We start from the raw sequence: 23203 nt of genomic DNA, 5'->3' as shown, positions 1-23203 counted from the left end.
GGGGTGAACAAGCAAGATGAAAAATGACTCAATGGCGCTTGATCGTCTCTCTCCAACCCCACTCGCGAATAATTTGCAAAATACTTACTAACACAAAAACATATAGTACGAGAAGTTGAAACGCCTTATCAAAAATCACATGGAAACTAAAATAAAGAACTCTTAAAGAAATGGTTCTGCTGTCTCAGGGATGTTGTGGGTGGCTCTTATAAGAGCCTTTGGGTTGTGGATGTATTTGTTTCAGTGCAGTGCGGTCCTTCACTTGGAGCTGGTGTACTTGGTCACCGCCTTTGTACCCTCCGACACGGCGTGCTTGGCCAACTCCCCAGGCAGCAGCAGCCGCACGGCGGTCTGGATCTCCCGGGAGCTGATGGTGCTGCGCTTGTTGTAATGGGCCAGGCGGGAAGCCTCCCCCGCGATACGCTCGAAAATATCGTTGACGAACGAGTTCATGATGCTCATGGCCTTGGAGGAGATGCCGGTGTCGGGGTGAACCTGCTTCATCACTTTGTAGATATAGATGGAGTAACTTTCTTTCCTAGTCCTTTTCCTCTTCTTGCCGCCCTTCGTTGGCGCCTTCTTGATGATTTTCTTCCCGCCCTTCTTTGAGGTTTGCTGAGCTTTCTTCTCATCAGCCATAGCGCCGCTCACTGTCAGTAACAGAATAAAGAAAAACGGGCTCGAAGTTCCCTCTTTATAGACTGATGGCGTCAGCAATGCTAATGAAGGATGGAGGAAAGCCTGGCTCCTGAGTGGGTACCTTACATAGAGTCATGCCCAAACATTGAGTCTCTCCAATTGGTTAATGAGAGATCTCATGTGGATCCGTCAGGATCTGCAACGAAATGTGAAGTGGATGGTGATTCTGTTCCTGTCAGTCTGACTGAGGAAGACTGTTTTGTGACTGTGATACAGAAAGTGACTGTGGTATTGGCTCGGTTTCCTTTTGCTTGTTGTGATGATGTGTTTCTAGCTCCGCATGTCTGTTTCTGTTCCTCTGTATAGGCTGGAATTAACATAGAACATGTCACTGTGAAAAAAACACTCTCATGCATTCGAAATTGCGATTACATTTGTTGTCAAGTTACACGTACCACTGGAACCTGACTGTGAATGTTTTCTACACTTGGGGTTGATGCATCTCGTTCTCAATTGCACGGAGTTGAAGAGAAATGATAAGAAAAATTACGATGTGATACTTTCCTTGAGTCACGAGTTGAGTCACGTCTTGACTGTGGGATGAATATATTTTTGAGACCTTGACTGATAAATGTGTATCGATAACTGTGTACTTTGAAAGTACGTGCAGTGTAACTGAACCACGTTGCTGCACTTTTCAATTCGGGACTTACAACATTTCTCAGTCTTACGCGAATGCCTGTTCACCAGCAACTGTCAGCATGCTTTATGTATGCGTCACTTTAACTTTTGTTTTCTTCTTTTTGCACGTGCACACACACACTGATACAGCTCTCAAAAGGGAAAACACCCAAGTGGACAGTGACAAGCAGTGCCCTTAACATTGCTGTTTTTAAAATATATTTACCCCACACTACCGCCTAACTGCGGTAGTGCTTATTACTTTAACTTTATATCTGTCATGTCCTAATTTACACATTTTGCATTAACTCAACATCTGCCCAATGAGGCTCTGGTCCTCCATCTAATAGTCAGTGTTATTTCAAGACAGGTTTTATTCAGTAACCATCAAATACTGATGTGAGCGGTAAAACGTTACACTATTTGCTAGTCACTTGGAAATATTCCTCCAATCTGTGCCCCCAGGAGAAAATGAGAACTGCAGATGCTGGGGATCAGAGGCTTATGCCCAAAACGTCGAGATGAAATGCTTATGCTTTAAACAACGATTCTCCTGCTCCTCGGATGCTGCCTGACCTGCTGTGCTTTTCCAGCACCACACTGTCGACTCCAATCTGTGCCCGTCTGTTTCTGGGATGTATTTTTCTAGACTCTATTTCACAGTCTTAACATGTCAGTCTGTTACTGGACTGTACCTCAAACCTTCTGAAGTGTACCTTGTTGCTTTACTCTGCCAGTGTCAATTTTGAAAGTACCACTTTGGACAGACTCAGGTAGGGCTCACTACCCTCCACTCCCAAACCCTATGAATATTAGCTTCTGCAAAGTGAAGTCGGGTTTGTATGTATAACTGCAGCATTTTGATTAAGGATAATACTTTGTACATTGTTCCTGACAATATCTGCAATGTCACTGTGGATGTGACATTGTTTATGCCAGTTTCTAGCTAATGTATTAGACAACAGGCAATAGACAATAGGTGCAGGAGTAGGCCATTCAGCCCTTCGAGCCTGCACCACCATTCAATATGATCATGGCTGATCATTCCTAATCAGTATCCTCTTCCTGCCTTATCTCCGTAACCCTTGATTCCACTATCTTTGAGGGCTCTATCCAAATCTTTCTTAAATGAATCCAGAGACTGGGCCTCCACTGCCCTCTGGGGCAGAGCATTCCACACAGACACCACTCTCTGGGTGAAGAAGTTTCTCCGCATCTCTGTCCTAAATGGTCTACCCCGTATTTTTAAGCTGTGTCCTCTGATTCGGCACTCACCCACCAGCGGATACATGTTTCCCGCTGTCAGAGTGTCCAATCCTTTCATAATCTTAAATGTCTCAATCAGATCCCCTCTCAGTCTTCTAAACTCAAGGGTATACAAGCCCAGTGGCTTCAGTCTTTCAGTGTAAGGTAATCCCGTATTATATCCTAACAATTTATTACTTTGCAACTGACTCAGTATTTCATTCTGTAAATGCCAGTTTATTGTTTCTAACCTTGTATTTATTCAGTTTCAGTCAATCACTGGCATGACAGAGAGCAAATATCTCAACATCTCAAAGTTTCTGATGAAATGGGTAGTTAATCCTTTTTTTTCACTTCATCCTTGATACATCAGGGTAACTTATAACTGAATCGATCAGTATGCGATCTGTGAGCACACACGTATCAGTAAGTTAATGATAAAGTGTATGGTGAATGATGCTGCAGATACAGTGTATATGCTGTAGTTATTAATTTCTTTAAATCGTGTATCACTTTAAATATCTCAAAGCAGAAGACCATAAGAAGCATGAGAATTCTGTGACATTTCTATCTGCCTGTGTGTACCCTGTCATGAGAACAGATCACAAAGGCTTTAGTTATGGTCTTCAGCTCATTTTGATGTTTAGTGCCCATAACCAAGACTTCCTTGTGGATCAAAAAAGATATATGGCTACATTAGCATAAATTAAGCTGATAACTCAACCCTAACTGCTCTCTGTGGAACTGAACAAGGGGATAATGTTCTGCATTGCTTTCTTAGATAGAGGGCTTCCTTTTCAAAACTGTGTCCCTTACTCAGGATTCTCTATGAGCATCGACATACTCCCAGCATCAACTCTGTCAACTCCATTCAGATCTTTTCCAATGAGAATATACCCAACCATTTTATACGTACAATGAGAGCTTATGTATCAATCTGCAGCTCTAAGCTTCTGCTATGTGAATATGTGAGGACAGGTATCACCCTCTCCCTGTAAGATTCTGCTATGTGCATACTTGAGTGAAGTTATCACCCTATACCTGTTGGTTTCTACTGTGTGAATATGACAGTTTCTAGTCTGTAAATGGGATAGTTTAATCAATCGTCTGTCTGTTTCTGCATTGTTAAAATGTGAACGTAGTTATCAGTGTCAACCTGCCATCTTCTACGAAGTGAACATGTGGGGTGTATATTAAAATATACCTGTTGCTTTCAGTGACAGGAATACATGAGTTTAGTTATCATTCTTTTCCTGTGAGTTTCTTCGATGTGAATGTATTGGTGTAGTTATCCACTGTACTGATGAAGGGCTTTTAAACAAAACGTCAATTATCCTGCTCCTTGGATGCTTCCTGACCTGCTGTGCTTTTCCAGCACCGCACTCCCAATTCTAATCTCCAGCATCTGCAGTCCTCATCTTTGCCTATCCATTTGTACCTGTCAATTTCTGATCTGTGAATATGGAAGTGTAGTTATTGATCTGTCCATCAGTTTCTGTAATTTGAATATGACTGTCTAATTATCTATCTCTCCCTGTCAGTTTCTGTGATGTGAAGATGACAGTCCAATTATCTATCTGCCCCTGTCAGATTCTGCTGTGTGAAAATGAGAATGTCATTACCAGCCTCTACCTGTCAGATTTTGCTATGTCAATGTGATTTTAGTTATCAATCTGCCTCATTAGGTTCTAAATGAATGTAGTTATCAATATATACCTGTCAGACTTTCCTCTGGGATTATGTGAGTGTATTATCAAAATGTACCTGTCGGTTTCTGCAATGTGAATGTGTTTGTGCAATCATCAGTCTATCCCTGACAGTTTCAACCATATGAATGGATGAGTGCATCTGTACCTGAAAGTATCTGTACCTGTCAGTTTGTGCTCTGTGAATAAGTGAGTGTACTTATATATTTGTCTGTTACTTGTTCTGACACTTGCAGAAACTGCAGGAGCTCTTTTTACTTCAAATCTATGTTGCTCAAAAATGAATAAGATTTCATCAATTGCCATCCATATCAGGATGGCATGGTGGCACAGTGGTGCCAGGGACACAGATTCAATTCCAACCATGCTTCATTATCTGTGTGCAGTTTGCATGTTCTGCCCGTGTCTCCATGGGTTTCCTCTGAGTGCTCTTGTTTTTCTGCATGGTCCAAACATGTGCAGGTTTGCTGGATTAGCCATGGTAAATTGTCATGTAGTCTTCAAGGATGTGCAGTGTCAGTGGGTTAACTATGGTAAACGTGGAGTTATGGGGATAGGGTGGGGTCTACACCTAGGTGTGATTCGCTTTGGAGTTGTTGTAGAGGGATGGGCCAAATGACCTCTATCTGCACTGGAGAAATTCTATGTACTGTAAATGAAAGTGAGACTTTTTAATACCATTGTCAGTCTCTGACAGTGTAGAGCAGATTGGACAATTTCCACAACTTTTATTCTATGGTACGGTTTGTAATTCTAAGTTATATTCTGAATGTGCATTTTGGATTTATTGTTCATATGTTTATAACAAGAACACTTTATGAGAGCTTTTTCATTGTGTCCAATAATCTCTCGGTATCTGTCTGAATGTGTACTTTTTCAGGTCAATATTTCATTTCCCTTTGGACCACTTGAAAACAAAGTATTTATTCAGTCATTTTGTAAGAGATGTGTTCTGTTTTCACTTTGTGGAAACAAATTAAATTGCGACGTTTGTTTCAATCTGACATTTGGCCTGCTATCTAATTCCTCCAGTCTGGACAAACAGAACTGATACATGAATTACATACAGTCATAGAGTCAGACAGCAAGTTTAAACCATGGTGAGATAATTGGATGAATACTTAATCTGAATGTTTATTTACTTCTTTCCCTCCATAACTGGAATACATTGTGACCATGCAATGGGGGGGGCTCAGTATTTCTGAATAAACGAGTGGAGTTTACTTTTTGACCAATGTGATACCATGCATTTAAATTTGATTAGAAGTTCACTTGTACACTGGGACTGACATATTTCACTCTTACCCTGTCCTGTTTAACTTCATTAATGAAATGCTAGCTCTCCCAACCATGTGATCCTTGCAGGCATGATTTTTCTATTTTTGCCTGTGGACCTACTAACCTGACAATATTTATGTGCTTTGCAAGTTATTCTATACGCACTGTGTATTGACACTATCTCATTCTTTGTTGCGTTCAGAAATCAGTTTCCTTCACACCCTTCATTACATGAATAAGGACAATAACTGGCGCAGTCAGCAACTAATTGCTCTGCCCTTCCATTCACTTGTACGTCTTGTGTACTTGGGAATTACTATCTACCTGTCAGTCTGTGCTATTCAATGGGACTGGTCCTTCAAAACTCTGCTCAGATGTGACAGGCCGCCACAGAGTAGAGCCACGTTGTCTAGTGAAGAACTTAAAAACTAAACTTTAATGTTGACTACTCAGGCTGTTCTCCATTGTGTGTATACACAGATTTTATATATATATTAAAAAAAGAGAGTTTTGAAAGGAACAGTTATGACACAGGGAGGATGCCCATACTCACTTGACCCTTCTTCAGTCTTCCTGCGTTGTGTTACTGAGCAGTTTAAATGTTTGCTGTAAAGTGGACAGCCAGTTAGTAGAGTGGGACAGGAGAGAGTTCTCAGTTCATGTTTCCTGAAGTGAATGGGAAAGATCTTATTTTCTGTAATGGTTTGTATCTGTAGGATTCACAGACAAGTAAAGCTGTAACACATTGTCACAGAAACGAGTCTGTGCTGTTCTTAAAAGTCAAGTGGGAAAAGCAATGGACCTTTCCAATTCTGATAATGTGGAGTCTAACTGGGGGTAGTGATATCAAGGTCTGGCCTTCAGAGTGTCATACAGTTGTACAGCACAGAAACAGGTCCTTTGGTCCAAGTTGTTAGTGCTGACCAGAGATCCTAATCTGACCAAGTCCCATTTGCCAGCATTTGGTCTGCCTCCCTCTAAACCCTTCCTATTCGTGTACCAATCCAGGTGCCTACGTAAGGTTGTAATTGTACCCACCACCTCCACTTCCTCTGGTAGCTCATTCCATACAAGCACCACCCTCTGCAATGATAAAGTAACTCCACACGTGCTTTTTAAATCGTTTCCCTCTCACCTTAAACCTATGCCCTCTATTTTTAGTCTTCCCAACATTAGAAAAAAGACCTTGCGTATTCACCCTCTCAATGTCACTCATGATTTTCTTAACCTTGGTAAGGTCATACCTCAGCCTCAGACAGTCCAGGAGGAACGAACAACTGGCCAAAGTTCAATGGTTCAATACCTTAACAGGGAAGACCATGGAGGAACAATGGCGGATATTTCTGTGTATAATGCAGAAGATGCAGGATCAGTTCATTCCTAAAAGGAAGAAAGATCCCAGGAGGAGACATGGGCGGCCGTGGCTGACAAGGGAAGTAAAGAAACATATAAGGTTAAAAGAGAAAAAGTATAACTTAGCGAAGATAAGCGGGAAAACGGAGGACTGGGAAGCTTTTAAAGAACAACAGAGGATTAGTAAGAAGGAAATACGCAGAGAAAAAATGAGGTACGAAGGTAAACTGGCCAAGAATATAAAGGAGGATAGTAAAAGCTTTTTTAGGTATGTCCAAGGCAAAAAAATGGTTAGGACAAAAATTGGGCCCTTGAAGACAGAAGCAGGGGAATATATTACTGGGAACGAAGAAATGGCAGAGGAATTAAATGGGTACTTCAGATCTGTGTTCACTGGGGAAGACACAAGCAATCTCCCTGAGGTAACAGTGGCTGAAGGACCTGAACTTAAGGGAATTTCTATTTGCCAGGATTTGGTGTTGGAGAGACTGTTAGGTCTGAAGGTTGATAAGTCTCCGGGACCTGATGGCCTGCATCCCAGGGTACGGAAGGAGGTGGCTCGGAAAATCGTGGATGCGCTGGTGATTATTTTCCAGAGTTCAATAGAATCGGGGTTGGTTCCTGAGGATTGGAGGGTGGCTAATGTTGTGCCACTTTTTAAGAAGGGTGGGCGGGAGAAAGCAGGAAATTATAGACCAGTTAGTCTGACCTCAGTGGTGGGAAAGATGCTGGAGTCTATTATAAAGGATGAAATTACGGCACATCTGGAAAATAGTAACAGGATAGGACAGAGTCAGCATGGATTTATGAAGGGGAAATCATGCTTGACTAATCTTCTTGAATTTTTTGAGGATGTAACTCGGAAGATAGACGAGGGAGATCCAGTGGATGTAGTGTACCTGGACTTTCAGAAAGCTTTTGATAAAGTCCCACACAAGAGGTTAGTGAGTAAAATTAGGGCGCACGGGATTGGGGGCAAAGTACTAGATTGGATAGAGAATTGGTTGGCTAAGAGGAAACAAAGGGTAGTGATTAACGGCTCCATTTCGAAATGGCAGGCAGTGACCAGTGGGGTACCGCAGGGATCCGTGCTGGGACCGCAGCTTTTTACAATATATGTAAATGATATAGAAGATGGTATCAGCAATAACATTAGCAAATTTGCTGATGACACAAAGCTAGGTGGTAGGGTGAAATGTGATGAGGATGTTAGGGGATTACAGGGTGACCTGGACAAGTTAGGTGAGTGGGCAGATGCATGGCAGATGCAGTTTAATGTGGATAAATGTCTGGTTATCCACTTTGGTGGCAAGAACAGGAAGGCAGATTACTACCTCAATGGTATCAAATTAGGTAAAGGGGCTGTTCAGAGAGATCTGGGTGTTCTTGTCCACCAGTCAATGAAGGCAAGCATGCAGGTACAGTAGGTCGTGAAGAAGGCTAATAGCATGCTGGCCTTCATAACAAGAGGGATTGAGTATAGAAGCAAAGAGGTGCTTCTGCAGCTGTACAGGGCCCTGGTGAGACCACACCTGGAGTACTGTGTACAGTTCTGGTCTCCAAATTTGAGGAAAGACATTCTGGCTATTGAGGGTGTGCAGCGTAGGTTCACAAGGTCAATTCCTGGAATGGCAGGATTGCCTTACACTGAAAGACTGAAGCGACTGGGCTTGTATACCCTTGAGTTTAGAAGACTGAGAGGGGATCTGATTGAAACGTATAGGATTATGAAAGGACTGGACACTCTGGCAGGAGGGAACATATTTCCGTTGATGGGGGAATGCCGAACCAGAGGACACAACTTAAAAATACGGGGTAGACCATTTAGGACAGAGATGAGGAGAAACTACTTCACCCAGAGAGTGGTGGCTGTGTGGAATGCTCTGCCCCAGAGGGCAGTGGAGGCCCAGTCTCTGGATTCTTTTAAGAAAGAATTGGATAGAGCTCTTAAAGATAGTGGAGTCAAGGGGTATGGAGATAAGGCTGGAACAGGATACTGATTAGGAATGATCAGCCATGATCATATTGAATGGTGGTGCAGGCTCGAAGGGCAGAATGGCCTACTCCTGCATCTATTGTCTATTGTCTATTGTCTATTGCCTATTCGGCCTCTCTCCATAACTCAAATCCTCCAGTCCTGGCAACGAATATAGTTGATGTAGTTTACATGGACTACAGTAAGGCCTCTGTAGGAGCATAATCCCTGACCAGAGATGAAAGACTCAGGAGGCAGGCAGGATTCAGGTAAGTGGTAGGTGTTTATTCAAGAAGAAACTGGTTAATGCAGGGAGAGGGCCAAAGGATCTTCCCCTGAGACTAGCCTCAGAAGAGAGATCCATGGCACACTCTGCTTTTACAATAAGGAAAGCAGTATTTATTGTACACATTCTGTGAACAATTACAAACAGCGTGATTAATATGTTCCTCCCTCTTTCTTTGCATACCCTATCCTATGAGACACCTAATCAATGATGGGCATCCATTGGACAGCTCCAGGTTCACATGATCTCAAGGTGATTAGCAGATACTGTAATCCCTCTGCCTTGGGATCTTTCTACGTATTGTATTTGTTCACATTCCAGAGTTACTTGCTATACTCCTTCGGGTTTCTGTCAGTCGCGCTTATCTTGAGGGACATCCTGAATGCTGTTATTCATTGTATTTAATTTTAATCAAATTCTATTGTTCCACTTACATGCCCCAAAATCCTTATTATATTTGAAGAAAAAACAGTTAATTTTGCAGTATTTGCTAAAAATTTGCAATTTTATTTTCTCTTATACAGTTTGTTTCATAACTGTGTGACTTTACACATTTGAATGGAGTAGTATAAGATAACTTTAGCTGTTGCCCCCTCAGTTGTTATAGGGGTTTAATGGGCTGTATTGTACAGCTGGTGCCTGTTCATTTACTGACATAACTCCCTTTCATTTAATGTGGCTGGAGTTACTCATTTATCAGACCTTCGGTCTGCTGGTCAGGACAGTTTCGAATGGGAACAGGCTGGGTCCTTCTTACTGTCCTCTGAGTGGCTTGTTCAATGGTATCATTAAGTCTTACTGTGTGAGAACAGACTGATGTGCTTAGTTTCTGCCATTGTCTCGCATGTCCTGCTGTTTAATTCTACTTTACACTTATCGGCCAATTTGTGTAAACAGATATGGGCCACTCTATTCTGGCAGGTACAGGCCACCCTGATAGCCTTTGACAAAGTCCCGTATAAAAGACTGGTCGAAGATAGACTCTTGGAGTCTTAAGCAAACTGGATCTGAAATTAGCTTGCAGACAGGATGCAAAGTGTGATGGTGATGGGTTGTGTTTGTGATTGGAAGCCTGTGACCAGCGGTGTCCCACAGGGATCCTTGTTGTTTGTTCTGTACATTAACAACTTGGATGTGAATGCAGAAGGTACAATTACTATGTTTGTAGATGAGATTTTAGTGTGGAAGTGCAAAACGTGTTGGTGCAGGCTTGGAGGGCAAAGGGCATGTGACTGTGCTGTACTGTTCGCTCTTCTTCGACATGAAAATTGGCAGCACTTGTTGACAGTGAGGGGGATGGTCTCAGGCTACAGTACGAGTACAGCCGGCAGAACAATGGCTCTGATATTCCTGGTAAGTGTGAGATAATGTATTTTAGGAGGTCTAATAAGTGAAAGAATTACACAATGAAGGGTAAGTCCTGAGGGAGTACTGAGGAACAAAGGGACCTTGGTATACAAGTCTATAGATCCCAGAAGGAAACAGCACAGGTGGACAGGCTGCTGAAGAAGGCATACACAATGCTGGCCTTTATTACCTGAGCTGTACAATTTAAAAGCAAGGCACGCTTACGACAACTTTATAGAACATTGATTAGGCCACAGATGGAAAACTGTGTGCAGGTCTGACTGCCACCCTATCAGAAGGATGTGATTGTACTGGAGAGGGTGCAGTGGGTTGGAAAGTCACCGTTATGAGGCAAGACTGGATAAGCTGAGTTTTGTTTTCTTGGAGCAGAGAAGACTCAGGGAGGATCTGACTGAAGAATACCAGATTATCAGAAATGTAGGCAGAGTAGATTGAGAAAATCTTTCCTCCCCATGACCGATGTGTCTAAGTCCAGAGGGCACAAGTTGATGTTGAGGAGAAAACAGCTTAGAGGAAATGTGAGAAAAATATTTTGACCCAGAGGGTGGGTAAAGTTTGGAACATTCTGCCTGAGAGGGTGGTTGGGTACTTGCACAGCATTTAAGCAGCATCTGGACGTGCCTTTAATAGGCCAGGGTCTCGTCAGTTAGTGGCCAAGTGCAGGTAAATGGGACGAATGCAGTTTGGTGTTTGTTGAACATCATGGACATGGTGGGCCAAAGGGTTTGTTTCTTTGCTGTATGACTCTATATTTCTATAACATGCTTGTAAATCTTTACGGTACCACCTCAAGTTTAACAACATCCTTCCTGTAGCAGGTTGATGAGAATTATACACAATCTCCTAAAAATGGATTCACCAATATCCTGCACAGCTACCAGATGACGTCCCAACTCCGACAGTCAGTATTCTGAACAATGAAGGCAAGCCCGCCAAATGCCTTCTTCACCACCCTGTCTATCTGCAGCTAATTTCATGGACTTTGAGGTGCCAGTATTGGACTCAGGTGGACAAAGTGAAAAATGAGACAACACCAGGTTTTTGTCCAACAGGTTTATTTGGAAACACTAGCTTTTGAAGCACTGCACCTTCATCAGGCGGTTGATGAAGGAAAAGTGCTTTGAAAGCTAGTGCTTCCAAATAAACCTGTTGGAGTACATTCAAGGAAATATTCACTGGCACACTGAGGTTTCTTCGTTCAGCAACACTCCCCAGTGCCCTACCATTAAGTGTGGAATTAGTGTCTTGGTTTGCCTTCTCAAAATGTATGTAAACTGAACTACAACTGCCACTCCTCAGCCCACTGACCCACCTGACAAGAGGTAGAGTTAGTAAGTATGCAGATGACACCAAAATTGGAGTGTAATGGACAGCAAAGAAGATTAGCACAGATTACAACAAGATCTTGATCAGATGGACCAGTGGGCTGAGAAGTGGCAGATGGAGTTTAATTTAGATAAATGTGAGGTGCTGCATTTTGGGAAAGCAAATCTTAGCAAGACTTATACACTTAATGATCAGGTCCTAGGGAGTGTTGCTGAACAAAGAGACCTTGGAGTGCAGGTTCATAGCTCCTTGAAAGTGGAGTTGCAGGTTGATAGGATAGTGAAGGTGGCGTTTGGTATGCTTTCCTTTATTGGTCAGTGAATTGATTACAAGAGTTGGGAGATCATGCTGCGGCTGTACAGGATATTAGTTAGGCCACTGTTGGAATATTGCATGCAATTCTAGTCTCCAACCTATCGGAAAGATATTGTGAAACTTGAAGGGGTTCAGAAAGGATTTACAAGGATGTTGCCAAGGTTGGAGTATTTGAGGTACCGGGAGATGTTGAATAGGCTTAAGGTTATTTTTGGAGGGGTAACCTAATAGAGGTTTATAAAATCATGAGAGCTATGGGTAGGATAAATAGACAACATTTATTCCCTGGGGCAGGGGAGTCCAGAGTGAGAGGGCATAGACTTAGGGTTAGAGGGGAAGATCTAAAAGGGATCTGGAGGGCAATTTTTTCAATGTGACGTAGTGTGTGTATAGAATGAGCTGCCAGAGAAATTGGTGGAGACTGGTACAATGACACCATTTAAAAGGCACTTGGTTGGATACAATAATAAGAAGGTTTTAGAAGGATATGGGCCACATGCTGGCAAATGAGACTGGATTAGTTCAGGATTTTTTTTTACAGATTACTTACAGTGTAGAAACAGGCCCTTCGGCCCAACAAGTCCACACCAACCCGCCGAAGCCCAACCCACCCAGACCCATTCCCCTATATTTACCTCTTCACCTAACACTACGGGCAATTTGGCATGACCAAATTACCTAACCTGCACATTTTTGGACCGTGGGAGGAAACCGGAGCACCCGGAGGAAATCCACGCAGACACGGGGAGAATGTGCAAACTCGACACAGTCAGTTGCCTGAGGCAGGAATTGAACCTGGGTCTCTGGTGCTGTGAGACCGCAGTGCTAACCACTGTGCCACCGTGCCACCCACTATCTGGTTGGCATGGATGAGTACAGCTGAAGTGTCTGTTTCTGTACTGTATAAATCAATGACTATATGGCTGTGAATAATAACATTTATTGGAAATGGGGTGATGTGCATGGAGAATGGAGAGAGATTTTTAAAAAATTGCAATTCCTTGGTGGTATTTGACTCTGTTTCAAATTGAGCTGACTGTGCATCGAATTCAAACTGCTCTGTGACTGTGGAAAGGACATTCTTTAGTCTGACAATGGTAACATACCTGCTGTTTGTTAGAAGGAACTGATCACACTTGGCTTTGCCCCAAGGGAATATGTCTTGGTCCTTCAAGTATTTTTCTGGAGGAAGACAGAAGAGACATCTCCTGCAAAATCAAAATTACGTTTGGCAGTGTCAAACCTTCGAATGTAACATTCATTTAATAATCATAAGACTGTTTCTCTTTCAAACCGGCAAGTCCAACAGAACTACAGGTCTGATTCTATCCTTGGCCTGAGCTGCTCTTTGTCTGGTGATTGTAATAAAAATATCTATACCAATTCACTGAGAACCAGATATGAACCCACACCTCCACAGCTCCACAATAGGGCTACCCAACACAAGTGCATATCAAGATCTGAGAGTTTCCTTATTAATCCATACCTGTCAGTTCCTGCGAGCTGAATGTGGGAGTTCAACTATCAACCTGTCCCTATCAGTATAAGCTGTGCAAATGTGTGAGTGAATGTAGTTATCAATCTGTCCCTGTCACAATCTGGTAAATATATTTACATTTTGGCATTGCAGACACTGACAGGGACAGATTAATAACTACACTCACACATTCACATAGCATTAACTGACAGGTATGGATTGATAACTACTCATATATCCAAGCAGAACAAACTTGCAGGACTGGTTGTTAAATATATTTTAAATAAATAAAATCAGTCCCTATGTGTTTCACTGATTGGGATGTGAGGGTTTAGTCATCAATATGTACCTGTCAGTTTCAGCTATGAGAACGCGAGTGTCATTATCAGTATCTACCTGTCAGTGTTTGCTGTATAAATATTATATGCAGTCATCAAATTGTACCCATCAGTTTCTTCTGTGTGAATGTAGATATTGATCTCTATTTGTCTGCTTTAGCTATACAAATGTGTGAATGCAGTTATCAAACAGTACCTGTCAGGTTTTGCTCTTTGACACTAGAGTGTCTTTGTCAATCTGTTTCTACCACGTCAATTTGAGAGAGTCGATACCAACCTGTCCCTGTCAGTTTCTTCCCTGTCAATATGTGAATTCAGTTCTTGATCAGTAATCATCAGCTTCTGCTGTGAATATGGGTGTATTAATCAAACTGGAGTGGTCAGTTTCAGCGATGTGAATGTGGGAGTACAGTTATCTTCTTTGTCAAAGTGAGTGTAACTCAATCTGTACCTTTCAGACTCTGCTGCGTGAATACATAAATATAGTTATCAATCTACAGCTGTCAATTTCTGCTTGGTGAATACATTTAAGTAATTGTCAGTCTATCGCTGCTATGTGAATGTGTGAGCTGAGTTTTCATCTGTTGCTATCAGCTTCTGATTAGTGATCAATAGAGTTCAGTGATCAATCTTTCCCCGTCAGGCTCTGTAATTCCAGTGTTTTGAGTGTATTGATTCATTTTTTTCCTGTAAGTTTGTGTGACTGTAGTTATCAGCCTGTACCCTCAGATTCTGCTATATGAACATAAGACTGCAGTTATTCATTTATTTTGATCATTGTTCTCACATGTCCTGAGATAATTTGAAAAGTATTGTTTTGTGCACCTTACAGGTAGATCATCTCATCCAAGATCCATCAAGGTGATAGAACAGAATACAGTGTTAAAGCTGCAGAGAGGTGCAGACAGAGATTAGCATCAAAATTTAGAGATCCATTCAAAAGTCTAACAATAGCGCAGAAGCTGTTCTTGAATCTGTTTGATGGCGTATTCAAACTTCTGTATTTTCCCCCTAACAGACCAGGGTGGAGGAGCGTATAACTGGGGTCGGATGGGTCTTTCATGTTGTTGGTTGCTTTCCCAAGACAGGAGGAAGTGGAAATGAAGCCTTTGGATGGAAGGCTGCTTTCAGTGATGGACTGGGCTGAGTCACAACTCTCTGTAGTTTCTTGTGGTCTTGGGCAGAACAGAAGCCATATTACGCTGTGACACATCCAAATATTTGTGGTGCATCTATAAAAGTTTGCAAGAGTCTTTATGGACATGCTGAATTCCCTTAGCCACCTGAGGAAATCTGCTTGGCGAATATCATAGAGTCATAGTCATAGAGACGTACAGCACGGAAACAGACCCTTCACTCCACCTTTTCCATGCCAGCTCAATATCCCAACCCAATCTAGTCCCACCTCGCAGCACCCGGCCCACATCCCTCCAAATATTTCCTATTCATATACACATCTAGATGCCTTTTAAATGCCGCAATTGTACTAGCCTCCACCACTTCCTCCTGGAGGTCATTCCATACAAGTACCACCCTCTGCATGAAAACATGCCCCTTAGGTTTCTTTTATATCGTTCCCCTCTCACCCTAAACCTATGCCCTCTAGTTCTGGACTCCCCCACCCCAGGGAAAAGACTTTGTTTATTTATCCTTTTCACACCCCTCATGATTTTATAAACCTCTATAATGTCCCCCCTCAGCCTCTGATGCTCCAGGGAAAGTAGCCCTAGCCTATTCAACCTCTCCTGATAGCTCAAATCCTCCAAACCTGGCAACATCCTTGTAAATTGTTTCTGAACCCTTTCAAGATTCACAATATCATTCTTAGAGGAAGGAGACCAGAATTGCATGCAATATTCCAACTTGCAGCTGTACAGGACATTGGTTAGGCCACAGGTGACCTCCCAACAACTGTACTCAATACTGAATGTGTTTGGGTCATTGTCAATCTAAGTCTGCCAGGCTCTGCTATGTGAATATGAGAATTTACTTTTTAATAATCCCTGTCAGTTTTTGCTTCATGAATGTTTTGTTTAGTTAAGAACCCTTCCCGGTCAGGCTCTGGAATGTAAATCTGAGTGCATTTATCAATGTTTGCATGACAGAATTTCTTTTGTGAACATGTGAATGTGGTTATCAATTTTCCCTAGTAATTTCTGCTCTGTGAATATGAAAACGTAGTTATTAATCTCTAAATGAAAACCAAAAGAACTGCAGACGCTGGAAATCAGAAACTAAAACAAATGCTAGAAAAGCTCAGCAGGTCTGACAGAGTCTGTGGACAGAAATCAGAGTTAAAATTTCCAGTCCAGTAACCCTTCCTGTGAAGAGATGGTAGCCAGGAAAATATTAGATTTTCTGCAGAAGATAGGGTGTGTTGGAGGGAAGGGAGTAAATGGTGGGTGGATATAGAATCCAAAGAGAGGGAAGAACAGTTGAACAGATAAACTAGTGGATCACAGTCAGACGAGGACAGTAGTAGGTATTAATAGAAATTGTTAGTGAGTTTTGGTGTACAATAGAAGAGCCTGTGATAACACGGCGTGGTGAGAGGGGTTTTGGGTAATGGTACGGGAAGAGCCCTCGCTCTAAAGATGTAGAATTCAATATTGAGTCCAGAAGGCTGTTGAGTTCCCAAGCAGAAAATGAAGTGCTGTTCTTCCAGCTTGCAATGAACTTTGCTGGAGCACTGCAGCAAGCCTGAGACAGAGATGTTGGCCAGGGAATTGGGTGGTATGTTGAAGCGGCACGCTACTAGAAGCTCAGGGACATTTTCTTTCTGGACTGAATGTAGATGTTCTGCACAGTGTACACCCAATCTACACTCAGTTTCTCCAGCATAGAGAAGACCAAATGGTAGCTAGGAATATATACACAATCAGTTCTGAGGAGGGGTCACTAGACCTCAAATGTTAAGTCTGATTTCCCTCTACAAATGCTGCCAAACCTGTGGATTTTCCAGCAATTTTTGTTATTAATTTCTACCTGTCAGTTTCTGTGCTGTAAACATGGGTGTCATTATCAAACTGTACATGTCAATTTATGCAATTTGAAACAGGGAGTGTTATTAATCTGTTCCAATAAGTTTTGATGATGAGGATGTAGTTATCAGTCTTCCTCTGAAATGTCCTGCAGTGTGCACATGTGTACGATTGACCAATCTGTCCCTGTTATATTCTGCTCTGGGTATCTCAGGATGGAGTTATGAATCTGTATCTGTCAGCATCTTATTTATAAACGTGCAAATGCATTAAGCAGACTGTAGCTGACAGTGTTTGTGTTTGTGTGTTTGTGTGTGTATTTATGTATCATTCTCACCTTTTCAGTTTCTGCAGAATGAATCAGTTAGAGCATCTGTCAATCTTCATTGATCAGTTTCTCTTCTGCCCGTATGAGAGTTTTGGAATTGATCTATACTTGCCAGTTTCTGCTGTGTGACTGAGAGAGTCAAGTACTCAATCAGTACCAACTACTTTCAACTCTTTTATGTATGAAAGTTGCCTAATTTTCTGGCAGCCAATAATATTCTAAGAGTCCAATCATCACCAGGAATCTATGGTTGATTGTCAGGAAAACCCATCGGGTTCACTAATGTCCTGTAAGGAAACTGCTATCCTTGTGTCTCCAGACCCGCAGCAACGTGGTTGACTCATAACTACCCCCTCAGCAGTTAGGGTTGGGCAATAAATCCTGGCCCAGCCAGTGATGCCCTCATCCCACAAATGAATTTACGAAAAAGAATCCTCTGTGACTGAGATTCATTCCGTGATAGGAGTTTTTAAGGGTGTTGTAGTTGGGCCTTAAACTCTTCTGCATTTTGTGATTTATGACAGAATCACAGAATTGATACAGCCATTCAGCCCATTGTGTCTGCACTGGGACATTCTGTTGTTCATCTGTTCTCCACACTAATTTCCACTAATTGTTGGGTGTCTGAACTTCATCCACTCACTGCCAGTATCTCAAGGTAAATGCTAATGTGAGATTAGTTCTGCAGTATTCTACCATTGAATAACTATAGTGTCAGTTTGGTTTTGTATGCAACAGCATCAGGTGGAGTGTGTGAATTGCATTCTCTTTACATGTTGAGTTGTATTTGTTTGGTCTGAGTGTTGGATAAACTCGATCAATATTCACAAACAGTGTGTGTGAGAGATTAATGTTGCTTCAATGTTTACCTTTGCCATGAATCTGAATGTTATTGTTTTCAGACTTTTTTTTAGGTTTCGTGTATGCAAGAGTCTTTATTAGTTGCTGCTGGACACTGTAAAATGTAACATCTAACACTAACTGAAGCGATTAATGGTTTGGTGAGTCAATTTATTACTGTCCATATTTGGAAACACCTGGATGGAAATTTCATTCTTTTTCCCTTTCACCATTAACTGGCTGAGTGCGAGTGAGTTTTCTGCTGTGCTGCCAACCTGTATCACTTTAAAGGAACAGTATTAGTCTATACCACACTGACATTTTCTGTCTGTCTATTGTTAATCAGTCAGTAGCTCTGTGGGAGATAGAATGGTGTGTGCGTGCACAAGCACACATATGGGGTTGGGATGGAGATGGTGGTTGCAGGTGTGTACAAACACGATGAGCACTCTCTCGACATGAGGCTTTGGCCCAGAGGTTCATTTGGAATTTACATAGTTTAATTGTTGTGTCTTTTCCAGGACAATGATTTGTCTATGTTTCCAGTTCTGCATGTCATGATCTGATACACGGAGGTAGGTTTAATGCCTTATAAATCAGTGTTTCACCCATTAAAATGTATGGAAATGCTTCTGCATTACTCAGGCCCTCAACCAGAATGGGAGTGTGGATAAAGTGTGTTTGCATCAGCACCAGGCTGAGAGTGAGAACTGAATTCAATCAATCAGTCGCTGATCCTTGATACCAATATGGTCCTTATTCTTGGTTATTGTATTTCACAATGGTTCAGTGTCATTTAAATTGAAACATGTCACTTTTAGTAACTGCAAGCACAATTAATTCTTTAAATTTCTGCTACCTGACATGAATGAGGTTTTATCCATTGCCACTGGAGTCAGTTCCCATTAGTGAAAATTGATGTGTTTCTATATCTGCTAATATTTGTCCTCGTACATAGAGTCATAGAGATATACAGCATGGAAACAGACCCTTCGGTCCAACCTGTCCACGCCAACCAGATATCCCAACCCAATCTAGCCCCACCTGCCAACACCCAGCCCATATCCCTCCAAACCCTTCCTATTCATAAACCCATCCAAATGCCTCTTAGATGTTGCAATTGTACCAGCCTCCACCACTTCCTCTGCCTGCTCATTCCATACGTAGTTGGATAATGTCCAGAGCCTATGTGCTTTAGTTTTAGAGTCCATAGGATCCATGGACAGGTGAACGTGCAACACATTACAGCAGAAAAGCATCTGTGCTTTTCTTCAGAATCAAGGGGAGAAAAGCAATAGACTTTTGTAATTCCTATAGTGCAGAGTCTAACCAGGAACAGTGGGGATATCAAGGTCTGGTTTTCAGGATGCTATCAATTTTTCCATTGTGATATACTTTACCAATGAATTAATGATCGGTATTAACTGAATCAATTTGCAACCAAGTGAACACTTCAACTGCATTACAGCTGACTGAAGACAGTGCTCCTTGTGCAGAAAAGAGAATTGCTCAATTCTATTTTATTTACCAATCTGGACAGGATATGGTGCAAACCATTAGCAGTACACTTGTGTTGCTCTCTGGTAGGGCGGGGGAAAACAAAAGGTCTTTTATTTTCAATTGGCAGTGAAGAATATTTAAACAGTCAAATTCGATTTATTGAACAATCAACTCTTGATGGTTAAAATAAAGGAGCAGCTTGACAAACCTATCGATTTTAGCTTTCTCTTTCTTTCTGCACTAGTGTAAATAGTAATGATCTGATTCTATTGACTCCTTGGCAAAACTATATCCTGATTCCTTGATTTTTTTTTGTAGGTTAATGAAGAGATTGTCAAGATGAATGCAGGATTCTTGATTTCTTGAAACAAATTTTGAAAGACACAGAAGAAGAAGAAAAACTCTCTTTCTGGACCGAAAAAAAACCTACAAAATGATGAAATGGAGAATGGTGTTATGACACAGATAGGGATGACAACTTCTCTGCTGCCATGAAAAATCTATGAAAATGGAATACTCATTGAATTAACAATTCTAATCCCTTTCAATCAGCTGTGTTGTTATAGACTGTTTTCGAACATTGCAGACTAAATAATCTGAACAGACGTATTCTGTGATGTAGATCTCTTTGATTAGATTACTTTTTTTTTTAAAGATTAGATTACTTACAGTGTGGAAACAGGCCCTTCGGCCCAACAAGTCCACACCGCCCCACCGAAGCGTAACCCACCCATACCCCTACATCTACCCCTTACCTAACACTACGGGCAATTTAGCATGGCCAATTCACCTGACCTGCACATCTTTGGACTGTGGGCGAAAACCGGAGCACCCGGAGGAAACCCACGCAGACACGGGGAGAACGTGCAAACTCCACACAGTCAGTCGCCTGAGGCGGGAATTGAACCCGGGTCTCCGGCGCTGTGAGGCAGCAGTGCTAACCACTGTGCCACCGTGCCGCCCACAAGAGATTAGAGATTGGAACAGAAATCAGTTTGATAAAATGTTTTGTGCTAGTTGTGGTCTATATGGATCTTCATCACTGTTAGATGTTGTAACGTGTATTTCAGGATGGTGTACGAATTTGCAACTACTGTTAAATCAGTCAGTAGCACTGTGGGAGATAGAATGGTGTGTGCGCGCGAACAAGCACACATATGGCGGTGGGATGGAGATGGTGGTCGTGGGCGTGTACACACACGATGAGCACTCCCTCGACATCAGGCTTTGGCCCAAAGGTTCATTTGGAATTTACATAGTTTAATTGTTGTGTCTTTTCCAGGACAATGATTTACCAAAAATGTAATTTTGACTTTCTCAGTTACTGAAAATACCAAAGTTACTTTCTGCATCTGCACTCAATATCCTCTTCATATTGCCTTGTTGTAACAATGTAACAGCATGACTGGTTTGTTCACCTTGATTGTAACTTTAAAATTGCCTTTACTACATGTGGATTAATGTAATTCCTGAATGTATATTTCATGAGGTTACAGTCTATCCCTCTTCTGATGTTGCAAATAATAACTGGCTATGCATAATGGAATTTATTGAAACTGACATGTTGTGCCGTAAGTATAAAGAGAAATTTTTAAAAATATTTCATTAGTTGTTTCTGACTCTTGGATTGAAAGCATATTTCTGGAAATTGAGCTCAATGTGTATCTGACTCAATCCACTCTGACTGTGGAAAGGATGTTCTCCAATCTGACAACTGTAACATACCTGCTGGTTGGCAGAAGCAGATGGTCATACTTGGCTTTGTACTGAGGAAATATTAAATTATCTTGGTCCATCAAATATTTGCCTGGAGGAAGAAGAGAGAGATACCATCATTTCTGAGTAGAAAGACATCAACCGATCAACACAACATTCAGGTCATGATCATGATACTTCTGTATTTAAACAGAGCAAGGTCTAGTTCCAAAGCAACATTGATCTGCTGCCAGTCCTTTTCTGTTTGCGAAATTCTGAAACAGTTTACTCAGATGAAAGAAAACTAACCAGCACATGCACAGCTCCAAAAATAGATGATTACACAGTTCAATGTTCAGCTCCCAAAAAAACCCTAAATGTTGAAGGAAGAACAGCTGGCACTACTATTACATTTAGATACACTGCCCTTTATTCCCCAACAATTCAACGTCTATTCGCAACAAACAGCGGGAAACAGAAGCCAAACAATGAATTCCCATCAGTGTTTAGGGGATTAAAACCCACTAGAATATCCCACAGCAGCTTCTTCCCGCTCTGCCTCCCTCAGCAGGCCCACACACAGCCCGAGAAAGGCCTCTCTCTTCCCCCCAGCCCGCTCACTCCAAGTTCCGGGACCAGTTCCTGCTCCGCTCGGCCTCTTACAAACAGCCCCCGGTTCTCCCTGAACTCACCCCGAATCAATCCCGGTCTCGGAGCCCCCTCTGTGTCCCAGGCTCCCATCCCGATGTGCTGCTGGAAGGAGCCTGCTGTTCCCTCCCTTCCCTGGGCGCTGATCTCTCCATTGCGGTCTGTTTCAAACAAACCTCTTGTACTCACTGAGGAAATGCTCCTCAATGGCAGCGCTGGGGGATGGCCTCACGCATGCGCTCCTCTACTCAGGAACAGTCAACATTGGAGGAGGGACGGCATCACGCATGCGCTGCCTTTCCCAATGATTCCCAGAAACAAATATCAATTGGTCATTTCCCCAATTCGCTTTTCTCTCAGTTTGACAAAAGGAACTGAGGCTGTGGGGGAAAGGGTAGAGAAGGTTTCAAGCTGGGATAGTGTCCCTTTATGAAGCTCCAATTGAGCTCATCCCCGGGTCATGTTAATAACTCCTCCCTCCGGCTCTCTCACAATCTGATCAGGGGGCAGAGAAGCTGGCGGCCAGTCGGCCCATCCTCTGTGCTCCCCCATTCAATAACATCACGTCTGATCTTATTTTAACTATGGTATTTAAACCTACTGACCCTCATCCACAAATATTAAATCCTTTAAGAAAGTAACATAAGTTGAAAATAGTAACGTAAATGAAATAAGTGGAACACACTTTTATTAAGGCAGAATGTAACTATTGGAGAGAGTCTTGCTTCACAGTGTTCGTCCCTGTTTCTGGCTCAGGAGGCGTGCGCAAAAATCAGACCGGGAACAGGGATATGCAATAACGTCTCTGGGCCTCGATTTAGTGTATAGTGGACAACAGATGTTAGTGTCAGGTATGCTGCAGACAGAAACCTTGAGATGTATTGTATGCCACAACGAGAAACCCCAGGTGTTTCTGTTTATTCACTCTAGGGACGTGGACGTCGCTGGCTGAGCTTCGTCTTTATTCCCCTTTGAGCAGGCGGTGGTGAGCTACCTTCTGGAACAGCTTTTGTCTATGTCCTGCCTACAATGCCATGAACAGGAAATTCCAGGTAAAAACAGTGACTGCAGATGCTGGAAACTAGATTCTGGATTAGTGGGGCTGGAAGAGCACAGCAGTTCAGGCAGCATCCGAGTGGCAGTAAAATCGACGTTTCGGGCAAAGGGCTTTTGCCCGAAACGTCAATTTTAATTCTCCTCGGATGCTACCTGAACTGCTGTGCT

At 42.2% G+C, this 23203-nt stretch overlaps 1 protein-coding gene and 1 long non-coding RNA gene across 5 annotated transcripts in view; one reads left to right on the top strand and one right to left on the bottom strand.

Moving 5' to 3' along the window:
* Positions 1 to 20246, top strand: part of LOC140470800 (uncharacterized) — a 29772-nt gene extending 9526 nt beyond the window's left edge. The window contains exons 1-3 of one of the 2 annotated variants that reach the window (XR_011956720.1): positions 17663 to 18297; positions 18658 to 18711; positions 19955 to 20246. This is a non-coding gene — a long non-coding RNA (uncharacterized lncRNA). Of the gene's footprint in view, positions 1 to 17662; positions 18298 to 18657; positions 18712 to 19954 lie in introns of those variants that run through there. The other variant, XR_011956721.1, reaches the window with a different exon arrangement.
* On the bottom strand, positions 221 to 22193 carry LOC140470691 (histone H2B type 1-O-like). Of its 3 annotated transcripts, none has more exons than XM_072566714.1 (4): positions 22024 to 22193; positions 21362 to 21443; positions 13279 to 13380; positions 221 to 1006 (listed from the first exon to the last, which is right to left on the bottom strand). In XM_072566714.1, exon 4 carries the CDS (start codon positions 637 to 639, stop codon positions 259 to 261), a length of 381 nt encoding a protein of 126 aa, XP_072422815.1. In that variant the 5' UTR covers positions 640 to 1006; positions 13279 to 13380; positions 21362 to 21443; positions 22024 to 22193; the 3' UTR covers positions 221 to 258. The 3 variants fall into 3 exon arrangements, with proteins under 3 accessions (XP_072422815.1, XP_072422814.1, XP_072422816.1); XM_072566713.1 differs by having other exon boundaries at positions 13279 to 13354; XM_072566715.1 differs by having other exon boundaries at positions 874 to 1006.
* Between the last annotated feature and the right edge of the window lie 1010 nt (positions 22194 to 23203).

Source organism: Chiloscyllium punctatum, chromosome 52 (assembly GCF_047496795.1).
Source record: "Chiloscyllium punctatum isolate Juve2018m chromosome 52, sChiPun1.3, whole genome shotgun sequence".
Taxonomy (NCBI): domain Eukaryota; kingdom Metazoa; phylum Chordata; class Chondrichthyes; order Orectolobiformes; family Hemiscylliidae; genus Chiloscyllium; species Chiloscyllium punctatum.
This window is presented reverse-complemented; position numbering and strand designations above follow the sequence as displayed.